At 45.7% G+C, this 13,648-nt stretch overlaps 1 protein-coding gene across 5 annotated transcripts in view; it reads right to left on the bottom strand.

Annotated features, from left to right (window-relative positions):
- ercc1 (excision repair cross-complementation group 1) overlaps positions 1 to 13,648 on the bottom strand; it is a 164,522-nt gene that overhangs the window by 90,296 nt on the left and 60,578 nt on the right. For 3 of the 5 annotated variants that reach the window (XM_041180093.1, XM_041180090.1, XM_041180091.1), the window contains exons 7-9: positions 10,809 to 10,908; positions 9,732 to 9,803; positions 7,948 to 8,016 (exon numbers count right to left, since the gene is read on the bottom strand). In XM_041180093.1, coding sequence (XP_041036027.1) covers positions 7,948 to 8,016; positions 9,732 to 9,803; positions 10,809 to 10,908 — 241 coding nt within the window. Of the gene's footprint in view, positions 1 to 7,368; positions 7,505 to 7,947; positions 8,017 to 9,731; positions 9,804 to 10,808; positions 10,909 to 13,648 lie in introns of those variants that run through there. The other 2 variants (XM_041180094.1, XM_041180095.1) reach the window with 2 other exon arrangements.

Genomic DNA, 13,648 nt, shown 5'->3' on the forward strand with positions numbered 1-13,648 from the left:
AACATTTGCACTCATATTAATGCCTGATTATAGCAGTTGATATATTTTGCAGATATTTATATTTTAATATTAGTCCTGGTATTAATCCCTGATTATTGCAGTTGATATATTTGCAGATATTTATATGTTAACATTTGCACTGAAATTAATCCCTGATCATTGCAACTGATATATTTGCAGATGTTTATATTTTAACATTTGCACTGATATTAATGTCTGAAATATTGCAGTAGATATATTTGCAGATATTTATATTTTAACATTTGCAGTGATATTAATCCCTGATTATTGCAGTTGATATATTTGCAGATATTTATATGTCAACATTTGCACTGATATAAATCCCTGATTATTAGTTGATATATTTGCAGATATTTATATTTTAACATTTGCACTGATATTAATCCCTGATCATTGCAGTTGATATATTTTGCAGATATTTATATGTTAACATTTGCACTGATATTAATCCCTGATCATTGCAGTTGATATATTTTGCAGATATTTATATGTTAACATTTGCACTGATATTAATCCCTGATCATTGCTGTTGATATATTTGCAGATATTTATATGTTAACATTTGCACTGATATTAATCCCTGACTATTGCAGTTGATATATTTGCAGATATTTATATGTTAACATTTGCACTGATATTAATCCCTGATTACTGCAGTTGAGATATTTTGACAGATTTGGGTTTTATTTTAATCTCTGCATGCTGCTCCCTCTCTCTACCTGCCCCACAGGCTGCCAGGTGGAGGAGAAACCCACCTGTCTGGATTTGGAGGTTTTTTTTATTCTTTTTAGTGATTAGAACTTACCTTTTTTTATTGTGTGTGTGTGTGTGTGTGAAGCTCCTTCTGATTCCCCCGCAGACAGTCCCAGGCAGCCACTTCCGGTCAGGGCCTGACCCCGCCCCCTCCTCCCTCAGCTCGCTCTCCCCCAACCCCCGCCCTCCCTGAAAAGCACAAAGGCACTTCCGGTGGCGGGCGCCGACCGGAAGCGGGAGCTGGGGGTCGTGGGGTTAGGTGGTGGAGTGAATGGTGGCGCCTTAAGTCGGGGGTCGGGGGTCGGGGGTCGGGGGGGGGGGGGGGGGGGGGGGGGACCTCCCGGCGCGGGTGCACCGCCCCCATCGCCGGGGTCCGTCCCCTGATCGGGGCCCGGCCCGGAAACCGAGGCCGCCGACCTTGGGTTCCGGCCCAGTCTCCCATGGGGAGTGTTGAGGGCTGGAGGCTCGCACGGGCTCAGGGAGATTTGAAACTGAGATCAATCCCAAAGCTGCAAGGAATCTGAGGATAAATGGGTTAAAGTTTAAATACTGATAACGTAGCCTGAGCAGGGATGGGTCTGCAGGCAAATGCCCTAAAATATAAACATCTGTAAATCTGCAAACTGCAATAATCTGGGATTCATCCCAATAAAAACATCCCAAATATCCACAATTGTGATTATCTGGGATTCATCCCAATAAAAACATCCCAAATATCCACAATTGTGATTATCTGGGCTTCATCCCAATAAAAACATCCCAAATATCCACAATTGTGATTATCTGGGATTCATCCCAATAAAAACATCCCAAATATCCACAATTGTGATTATCTGGGCTTCATCCCAATAAAAACATCCCAAATATCCACAATTGTGATTATCAGGGATTCATCCCAATAAAAACATCCCAAATATCCACAATTGTGATTATCAGGGATTCATCCCAATAAAAACATCCCAAATATCCACAATTGTGATTATCAGGGATTCATCCCAATAAAAACATCCCAAATATCCACAATTGTGATTATCAGGGATTCATCCCAATAAAAACATCCCAAATATCCACAATTGTGATTATCAGGGATTCATCCCAATAAAAACATCCCAAATATCCACAATTGTGATTATCTGGGATTCATCCCAATAAAAACATCCCAAATATCCACAATTGTGATTATCTGGGATTCATTCCAATAAAAACATCCCAAATATCCACAATTGTGATTATCTGGGATTCATACCAATAAAAACATCCCAAATATCCACAATTGTGATTATCTGGGATTCATCCCAATAAAAACATCCCAAATATCCACAATTGTGATTATCTGGGCTTCATCCCAATAAAAACATCCCAAATATCCACAATTGTGATTATCTGGGATTCATCCCAATAAAAACATCCCAAATATCCACAATTGTGATTATCTGGGATTCATCCCAATAAAAACATCCCAAATATCCACAATTGTGATTATCTGGGATTCATCCCAATAAAAACATCCCAAATATCCACAATTGTGATTATCAGGGATTCATCCCAATAAAAACATCCCAAATATCCACAATTGTGATTATCAGGGATTCATCCCAATAAAAACATCCCAAATATCCACAATTGTGATTATCTGGGCTTCATCCCAATAAAAACATCCCAAATATCCACAATTGTGATTATCAGGGATTCATCCCAATAAAAACATCCCAAATATCCACAATTGTGATTATCAGGGATTCATCCCAATAAAAACATCCCAAATATCCACAATTGTGATTATCAGGGATTCATCCCAATAAAAACATCCCAAATATCCACAATTGTGATTATCAGGGATTCATCCCAATAAAAACATCCCAAATATCCACAATTGTGATTATCAGGGATTCATCCCAATAAAAACATCCCAAATATCCACAATTGTGATTATCAGGGATTCATCCCAATAAAAACATCCCAAATATCCACAATTGTGATTATCAGGGATTCATCCCAATAAAAACATCCCAAATATCCACAATTGTGATTATCTGGGATTCATCCCAATAAAAACATCCCAAATATCCACAATTGTGATTATCAGGGATTCATCCCAATAAAAACATCCCAAATATCCACAATTGTGATTATCAGGGATTCATCCCAATAAAAACATCCCAAATATCCACAATTGTGATTATCAGGGATTCATCCCAATAAAAACATCCCAAATATCCACAATTGTGATTATCAGGGATTCATCCCAATAAAAACATCCCAAATATCCACAATTGTGATTATCAGGGATTCATCCCAATAAAAACATCCCAAATATCCACAATTGTGATTATCTGGGATTCATCCCAATAAAAACATCCCAAATATCCACAATTGTGATTATCAGGGATTCATCCCAATAAAAACATCCCAAATATCCACAATTGTGATTATCTGGGCTTCATCCCAATAAAAACATCCCAAATATCCACAATTGTGATTATCTGGGATTCATCCCAATAAAAACATCCCAAATATCCACAATTGTGATTATCAGGGATTCATCCCAATAAAAACATCCCAAATATCCACAATTGTGATTATCAGGGATTCATCCCAATAAAAACATCCCAAATATCCACAATTGTGATTATCAGGGATTCATCCCAATAAAAACATCCCAAATATCCACAATTGTGATTATCAGGGATTCATCCCAATAAAAACATCCCAAATATCCACAATTGTGATTATCAGGGATTCATCCCAATAAAAACATCCCAAATATCCACAATTGTGATTATCTGGGATTCATCCCAATAAAAACATCCCAAATATCCACAATTGTGATTATCTGGGATTCATCCCAATAAAAACATCCCAAATATCCACAATTGTGATTATCAGGGATTCATCCCAATAAAAACATCCCAAATATCCACAATTGTGATTATCAGGGATTCATCCCAATAAAAACATCCCAAATATCCACAATTGTGATTATCAGGGATTCATCCCAATAAAAACATCCCAAATATCCACAATTGTGATTATCAGGGATTCATCCCAATAAAAACATCCCAAATATCCACAATTGTGATTATCAGGGATTCATCCCAATAAAAACATCCCAAATATCCACAATTGTGATTATCTGGGATTCATCCCAATAAAAACATCCCAAATATCCACAATTGTGATTATCTGGGATTCATCCCAATAAAAACATCCCAAATATCCACAATTGTGATTATCAGGGATTCATCCCAATAAAAACATCCCAAATATCCACAATTGTGATTATCTGGGATTCATCCCAATAAAAACATCCCAAATATCCACAATTGTGATTATCAGGGATTCATCCCAATAAAAACATCCCAAATATCCACAATTGTGATTATCAGGGATTCATCCCAATAAAAACATCCCAAATATCCACAATTGTGATTATCTGGGATTCATCCCAATAAAAACATCCCAAATATCCACAATTGTGATTATCAGGGATTCATCCCAATAAAAACATCCCAAATATCCACAATTGTGATTATCTGGGATTCATCCCAATAAAAACATCCCAAATATCCACAATTGTGATTATCAGGGATTCATCCCAATAAAAACATCCCAAATATCCACAATTGTGATTATCTGGGATTCATCCCAATAAAAACATCCCAAATATCCACAATTGTGATTATCTGGGATTCATCCCAATAAAAACATCCCAAATATCCACAATTGTGATTATCAGGGATTCATCCCAATAAAAACATCCCAAATATCCACAATTGTGATTATCAGGGATTCATCCCAATAAAAACATCCCAAATATCCACAATTGTGATTATCAGGGATTCATCCCAATAAAAACATCCCAAATATCCACAATTGTGATTATCAGGGATTCATCCCAATAAAAACATCCCAAATATCCACAATTGTGATTATCTGGGATTCATCCCAATAAAAACATCCCAAATATCCACAATTGTGATTATCTGGGATTCATCCCAATAAAAACATCCCAAATATCCACAATTGTGATTATCAGGGATTCATCCCAATAAAAACATCCCAAATATCCACAATTGTGATTATCTGGGATTCATCCCAATAAAAACATCCCAAATATCCACAATTGTGATTATCTGGGATTTATACCAATAAAAACATCCCAAATATCCATAATTGTGATTATCTGGGATTTATCCCAATAAAAAAATCCCAAATATCCATAATTGTGATTATCAGGGATTTATCCCAATACAAATATCCTAAATATCTTTAATTGAGTTTATCTGGGATTTATCCCAATAAAAATATCCTAAATATCCATAATTGTGATTATCTGGGATTTATCCCAATATCCCAAATATCCATAATTGTGATTATCAGGGATTTATCCCAATACAAATATCCTAAATATCTTTAATTGAGATTATCTGGGATTTATCCCAATAAAAATATCCTAAATATCCATAATTGTGATTATCTGGGATTTATCCCAATAAAAATATCCTAAATATCCAAAATTGTGATTATCTGGGATTTATCCCAATAAAAATATCCTAAATATCTATCATTGTGATTATCTGGGATTTATCCCAATATAAATATCCTAAATATCTATAATTGAGATTATCAGGGATTTATCCCAATAAAATATCCTAAATATCTATAATTGTGATTATCTGGGATTTATCCCAATATAAATATCCTAAATATCTATAATTGAGATTATCTGGGATTTATCCCAATAAAAATATCCTAAATATCCATAATTGTGATTATCTGGGATTTATCCCAATAAAAATATCCTAAATATCCATAATTGTGATTATCTGGGATTTATCCCAATAAAAATATCCTAAATATCTATAATTGTGATTATCTGGGATTTATCCCAATATAAATATCCTAAATATCTATAATTGAGATTATCAGGGATTTATCCCAATAAAATATCCTAAATATCTATAATTGTGATTATCAGGGATTTATCCCAATAAAAACATCCTAAATGTCTATAATTGTGATTATCTGGGATTTATCTCAATAAAAATAACCTAAATATCTATAATTGTGATTATCTGGGATTTATCGCAATTCAATATCTTAAAATACGAACTGCATAATCAGGGATTTATCTCAATATAAACATCCTAAATATATATAATTGTGATTATCAGGGATTTATCTTAATTCAATAACTTAGAATATAAACTGCAGTAATCAGGGATTCATCTCAATAAAAATATCCTAAATATCAATAATTGTGATTATCAGGGATTCATCTCAATTCAAAATCTTAAAATAAAGACATCTAAAAATCTACAAACTGGGATAGTCAGGGGTTAATCACAATTAAAATTTCTTAAATCTAAATATCTATATGGACTGGAGGAGGTTACAGAGATAGGGAGGGATGGGGCGAGGGAGGGATTTGAACAGGAGGATGAGAATTGTAGGGGCTGGAGGAGGTTACAGAGATAGGGAGGGAGGGATGGGGCGAGGGAGGGATTTGAACAGGAGGATGAGAATTGTAGGGGCTGGAGGAGGTTACAGAGATAGGGAGGGAGGGGGTCAGGGAGGGATTTGAACAGAAGGATGAGAATTGTAGGGGCTGGAGGAGGTTACAGAGATAGGGAGGGAAGGTGTGAGGGAGGGATTTGAACAGGAGGATGAGAATTGTAGGGGCTGGAGGTTACAGAGATAGGGAGGGAGGGAGGTAGGGATTTGAACAGGAGGATGAGAATTGTAGGGGCTGGAGGAGGTTAGAGAGATAGGGAGGGAGGGGGTGAGTGAGGGATTTGAACAGGAGGATGAGAATTGTAGGGGCTGGAGGAGGTTACAGAGATAGGGAGGGAAGGGGTGAGTGAGGGATTTGAACAGGGTTGAATGTTCCTACAACCCTCCGAGAACTCTGAGCTCCTCCGATTCCGGACTCTCGAGCATCCCCCGATTTCCATCGCTCCGCCATTGGTGGCCGGGCGTTCAGCTCCCTGTGGTGGTGAGGGGGCCTGAGCTCTGGAATTCCCTCCCGAAACCCCTCCGCCTCTCTCCCTCCTTTCAGACGCTGCTTAAAACCTCCCTCACTGAACAAGCTTTTGGCCCCGGACATCTCCTCACGGAGTTTGGGGTGGGGGGTGGTGGTCAGGCTGTGTTGGACAGTCGCTCCTGTGACGGGTCTCGGGGACGTTTTACTGGGCTGAAGGTGATGTAGCGCTGCAAATGCGTAGGCCAAGCAAGTTTTTGTCGTGGTCGAGGTTATTGTCGGGAAGCTCCCGTGGGACCCCCTTCCTCCTGCTGGTGACGGACCAGATCCCTCTAGGCTGCCTGGACAAGCTGGGCTGCACTGCTCCATCCAGGAGCAATGCCAGTGGAGGTCAAAAGTGGGGGAAAAGTTGGAGAAAAAAAAACACGAGGCACACCGATTTCTTCCCCCGAGGGTAATTTTATTGCGGAAGGTTCCAGATCTTGTCCAATCTTCAGCGGGTTGTCGGCTGGAGGTCCTGGAATGTCGAAATCCACCCGGGAAGGTGCCGCAGCGTCAAAAGGGCTGCAGCCGACTCTGGCCGACGCGTTCGTCGCTCGAGGTCTGAAGGCGGGGGGGGGGGGGGGGGGGGGGGTGGGGGGGGGGGGGAGTCGGCTGGGCGGGGAGGGGGCATCAGGTGCCCGTTTTGCCAGGGTCGGGCCTGGGGAGTCGCAGGAAGGGTTCGTGGAACACATCGAAAAGCCTCCGAGCCTGTGTGGGGCAAGGACACGAAAGGAGGGCGTCAAATCTGGAGGCTGGGGGGGGGGATCGAGGGTACGTTCCCCGGACGCTCTTCCTGCCCCGGAGCCAAAGGCCTAGCGTTCCCACCTTCCCTTCGCTCCACTCCCTCTCCGAGGCATTCATTCCCCAACCCGCCCTCGCCCCTCCGTCCAACTCTCCTCCCTACCCTCCCGCCTCCCCTCTGGGACCTCTTCCACCCTTCCCTCCGTCCTCCCAGCTCTTCCTTCTCCCCGAGATCCCTTCCACGCCTCCGTCCATCCTCCTCCCCTTCCCTCTGCTCTCCCCACCCTCCACCGCCCCTCCCCTCCCCTCCCCTCCGGCTTGCCCAGTTCACGACCCTCGACGTCTTGAAATCTGAGGCCCGTTTCCCCCCATCCACACCCGGACAGGGAGCTAAGGCGGCCTAGACTCACCTTCTGAGGACCCAAACCAGGGCAGAGAGATAGCTCCTCCCTCGAAGCCTCCACCACATCTTTCAGAGACTGTAAGAGGAGAGAGGACCATCGCTCGGTTAATCGTTCGCCCCCATGTGCAATTGGAAGAGGGACGCTTGTCCGGAGGGGCAGAGGGACATCTGGGGGTAGGGAGTAATGTTCACCCCACACAAGTGCCAGGCAATGACCATCTCCAACAAGAGAGAATCCAACCATCGCCCCCTTGACGTTCAATGGGCATTACCCTCACTGAGTCCCCCCACTATCAACATCCTGGGGGGTTAGCATTGACCAGAAACTGAACTGGGACCAGCCATATAAACACTGTGGCTACAAGAGCAGGTCAGAGGCTGGGAATCCTGCGGAGAGTCGCTCACCTCCTGACTCCCCCTCCAAAGCCTGTCCACCATCTACAAGGCACAAGTCAGGAGTGTGATGGGATACTCCCCACTTGCCTGGATGAGTTGCAGCTCCCACAACACTCAAGAAGCTCGACACCGTCCAGGACAAAGCAGCCCCGCTTGATCGGCTCCCCGATCCACCAACATTCACTCCCTCCACCACCGACGCACAGTGGCAGCAGTGTGTGTACCATCTACAAGATGCACTGCAGGAATTCACCAAGGCTCCTTCGACAGCACCTTCCAAACCCACGACCACTACCATCTAGAAGGACAAGGGCAGCAGACACATGGGAACACCACCACCTGGAAGTTCCCCTCCAAACCACACACCCATCCTGACTTGGAAATATATCGGCCGTTCCTTCACTGTCGCTGGGTCAAAATCCTGGAACTCCCTCCCTAACAGCGCCATGGGTGTACCTACACCACACGGACAAAATCCTGGAACTCCCTCCCTAACAGCACTGTGGGTGTACCTACACCACACGGACAAAATCCTGGAACTCCCTCCCTAACAGCGCCGTGGATGTACCTACACCACACGGGACAAAATCCTGGAACTCTCTCCCTAACAGCGCCGTGGGTATATCTACACCACATGGACAAAATCCTGGAACTCCCTCCCTAACAGCGCCGTGGGTGTACCTACACCACAGGGACAAGATCCTGGAACTCCCTCCCTAACAGCGCCGTGGGTGTACCTACACCACACGGACAAAATCCTGGAACTCCCTCCCTAACAGCGCCGTGGGTGTACCTACACCACATGGACAAAATCCTGGAACTCCCTCCCTAACAGCGCCGTGGGTGTACCTACACCACACGGACAAAATCCTGGAACTCCCTCCCTAACAGCGCCGTGGGTGTACCTACACCACACGGACAAAATCCTGGAACTCCCTCCCTAACAGCGCCGTGGGTGTACCTACACCACACGGACAAAATCCTGGAACTCCCTCCCTAACAGCGCCGTGGGTGTACCTACACCACACGGACAAAATCCTGGAACTCCCTCCCTAACAGCGCTGTGGGTGTACCTACACCACACGGACAAAATCCTGGAACTCCCTCCCTAACAGCGCTGTGGGTGTACCTACACCACACGGACAAAATCCTGGAACTCCCTCTCTAACAGCGCCGTGGGTGTACCTACACCACAGGGGCTGCAGCACTTCAAGAAGGCAGCTCACCCCTACCTTCTCAAGGGGCAGTTAGGGATGGGCAATAAATGCTGACCCAGCCAGTGACCCACATCCTGTGAAAGAGTAAACAGCAACCACAGAGTTGAGGACTTGATATTGTAGGCCAGGAGAGGGATAGGGAGGGACACATGACGAAAAGGAGGAGCCAAAAACTCACCTTGAAAGTGTTGATAAGTGTCAGGGAGTCAGTCTTGTTGACCGATTTCACAGTAGTTAGGCAATCCGTCACCTAGAGAACAGAGAGAGACAGAGAGGGAGAGAGGGACAGAAAGGGAGACAGAGCAAGTCAGAGACACAGAGTGAGAGAGAAAGAGAGAGAGAGACTGGTCAGAACTTAGAAGAAAGATTGGTTAGACCACACTCGGAGCACCATGCACAGTTCCGGTCTCTGTATCCCCCTCGGTTAGACCACACTGGGAGCACCGTGCACAGTTCCGGTCTCCGTATCCCTCGGTTAGACCACACTCGGAGCACCGTGCACAGTTCCGGTCTCTGTATCCCCCTCGGTTAGACCACACTCGGAGCACCGTGCACAGTTCTGGTCTCCGTATCCCTCGGTTAGACCACACTCGGAGCACCGTGCACAGTTCCAGTCTCCATATCCCTTGGTAAGACCATACCCAGAGCACCGTGCACAGTTCCGGTCTCCGTATCCCTCGGTTAGACCACACTGGGAGCACTGTGCACAGTTCCGGTCTCCGTATCCCTCGGTGAGACCATACTCGGAGTACTGTGCACAGTTCCGGTCTCCGTAGCCCCTCGGTTAGACCACACTCGGAGCACCATGCACAGTTCTGGTCTCTGTATCCCTCGGTAAGACCACATTTTGAGCACCGTGCACAGTTCCGGTCTCTGTATCCCTCGGTTAGACCATACTCGGAGAACCGTGCACAGTTCCGGTCTCCGGATCCCTCAGTTAGACCACACTTGGAGCACCGTGCACAGTTCCGGTCTCCATATCTCTCGGTCACACCACACTGGGAGCACCGTGCACAGTTCCAGTCTCCGTATCCCCCTCGGTTAGACCACACTGGGAGCACCGTGCACAGTTCCGGTCTCCGTATCCCTCGGTTAGACCACACTGGGAGCACCGTGCACAGTTCCGGTCTCCGTATCCCCCTCGGTTACACCACAGTGGGAGCACCGTGCAACTTTATTCAAATAGGGACAAGGGCAGCAGACACATTCTGTGAGGTCCCAGGCCACAAGAAAGCAGCTGCCGGACAAAACCTACCTTGGACACATAGTCATTCTCCACTCGCTCCTTCAAAACATCCGAGGGTTTGTTCTCGTACGCCTTGTAAGTCTCCAGGTATCGGCCTGCTTCCTCTGAACTGGACATAACACACAGGCAATTAAAATGGTGTAGAGGGAGCTTTACTCTGTATCAAACCCCGTGCTGTACCTGTCCTGGGAGTGTGTGATGGGGACAGTGTGGAGTGAGCTTTACTCTGTATCTAACCCCGTGCTGTACCTGTCCTAGGAATGATTGATGGCGACACTGTAGAGGGAGCTTTACTCTGTATCTAACCCCGTGCTGTAGCTCTCCTGGGAGTGTTTGATGGGGACAGTGTAGAAGGAGCTTTACTCTGCATCTAAATCCGTGCTGTACCTGTCCTGGGAGTGTTTGATGGGGACAGTGTAGAGGGAGATTTACTCTGTATCTTACCCCGTGCTGTACCTGTCCTGGGAGTGTTTGATGGGGACAGTGTAGAGGGAACTTTACTCTGTATCTAACCCCGTGCTGTACCTGTCCTGGGAGTGTTTGATGGGGACGGTGTAGAGGGAGATTTACTCTGTATCTAACCCCGTGCTGTAGCTCTCCTGGGAGTGTTCGAAGGGGACAGTGTGGAGGGAGATTTACTCTGTATCTAAATCCGTGCTGTACATGTCCTGGGAGTGTTTGATGGGGACGGTTTAGAGAGAGCTTTACTCTCAATCTAACCCCGTGCTGTACCTGTCCTGGGAGTGTTTGATGGGGACGGTGTAGAGGGAGCTTTACTCTGTATCTAACCCCGTGCTGTACCTGTCCTGGGAGTGTTTGATGGGGACAGTGTAGAGAGAGCTTTACTCTGTATCTAACCCCATGCTGTACCTGTCCTGGGAGTTTTTGATGGGGACGGCGTAGAGGGAGCTGTACACTGTATCTAACCCCGTGCTGTACCTGTCCTGGGAGTGTTTGATGGGGACGGTGTAGAGGGAGATTTACTCTGTATCAACCCCGTGCTGTACCTGTCCTGGGAATGTTTGATGAGGAGAGGATGGAGGGAGATTTACTTTGTATCTAACCCTGCGCTGGTCCTGTCCTGGGAGTGTTTGATGGGGACAGTGTAGAGGGAGACTCACTCTGTATCTAGCCCAGTGCTGTACCGGTCCTGGGAGTGTTTGATGGGGACAGTGTAGAGGGAGATTTACTCTGTATCTAACCCCATGCTGTACCTGTCCTGGGAGTGTTTGATGGGGACAGTGTAGAGGGAGATTTACTCTGTATCTAACCCCGTGCTGTACCTCCCCTGGGAGTGTTTGATGGGGACAGTGTAGAGGGAGCTTTACTCTGTATCTAAACCCGTGCTGTAGCTCTCCTGGGAGTGCTTGATGGGGACAGTGTGGAGGGAGATTTACTATGTATCTCAAACCGTGCTGTACCTGTCCTGGGAGTGTTTGATGGGGACAGTGTAGAGGGAGATTTACTCTGTATCTAACCCCGTGTTGTACCTGTCCTGGGAGTGTTTGATGGGGACGTGGTAGAGGGAGATTTACTCTGTATCTAACCCCGTGCTGTACCTGTCCTGGGAGTGTTTGATGGGGATACTGTAGAGGGAGATTTACTCTGTATCTAACCCCGTGCTTTACCTGTCCTGGGAGTGTTTGATGGGGACAGTGTAGAGGGAGACTCACCCTGTATCTAACCCCGTGCTGTACCTGTCCTGGGAGTGTTTCATGGGGACAGTGTAGAGGGAGTTTTACTCTGTATCTAACCCCGTGCTGTACCTGTCCTGGGAGTGTTTGATGGGGACAGTGTAGAGGGAGCTGTACTCTGTATCTAATCCCGTGCTGTACCTGTCCTGGGAGTGTTTGATGGGGACGGTGTAGAGGGAGATTTACTCTGTATCTAACCCCGTGCTGTACCTGTCCTGGGAGTGTTTGATGGGGACAGTGTAGAGGGAGCTTTACTCTGTATCTAACCCCATGCTGTAACTGTCCTGGGAGTGTTTGATGGGGACGGTGTAGAGGGAGCTTTACTCTGTATCTATCCCCGTGCTGTACCTGTCCTGGGAGTGTTTGATGGGGACGGTGTAGAGGAAGCTTTACTCTGTATCTAACCCAGTGCTGTACCTGTCCTGGGAGTGTTTGATGGGGACGGTGTAGCTAGAGATTTACGCTGGATCTAACCAAGTGCTGTAGCTGTCCAAGGAATGTTTGATGGCGACAGTGTAGAGGGAGATTTACTCTGTATCTAACGCCGTGTTCTACCTGTCCTGGGAGTGTTTGATGTGGACGGTGTAGAGGGAGATTTACTCTGTATCTAACCCCGTGCTGTACCTGTCCTGGGAGTGTTTGATGGGGACGGTGTAGAGCGAGCTTTACTCTGTATCTAACGCCGTGTTGTACCTGTCCTGGGAGTGTTTGATGAGGACGGTGTAGAGGGAGCTTCTCTCTGTATCTAACCCCGTGCTGTACCTGTCCTGGGAGTGATTGATGGGGACAGTGTGGAGGGAGCTTTACTCTGTATCTAACCCCGTGCTGTACCTGTCTTGGGAGTATTTGATTGCGACGGTGTAGAGGACGCTTTACTCTGTATCTTACCACGTGCTGTACCTTTCCTGGGAGTGTTTGATGGGGACGGTGTAGAGGGAGATTTACTCTGTATCTAACCCCGTGCTGTAACTTTCCTGTGAGTGTTTGATGGGGACAGTGTAGAGGGAGATTTACTCTGTATCTAACCCCGTGCTGTATCTGACCTGGGAGTGTTTGATGGGGACAGTGTAGAGGGAGATTTACTCTGTATCTAACCCCGTGCTGTATCTGACCTGGGAGTGTTTGATGGGGACAGTGTAGAGGGAGCTTTACTCT

Source organism: Carcharodon carcharias, chromosome 39 (genome assembly GCF_017639515.1).
Source record: "Carcharodon carcharias isolate sCarCar2 chromosome 39, sCarCar2.pri, whole genome shotgun sequence".
Taxonomy (NCBI): Eukaryota; Metazoa; Chordata; class Chondrichthyes; order Lamniformes; family Lamnidae; genus Carcharodon; species Carcharodon carcharias.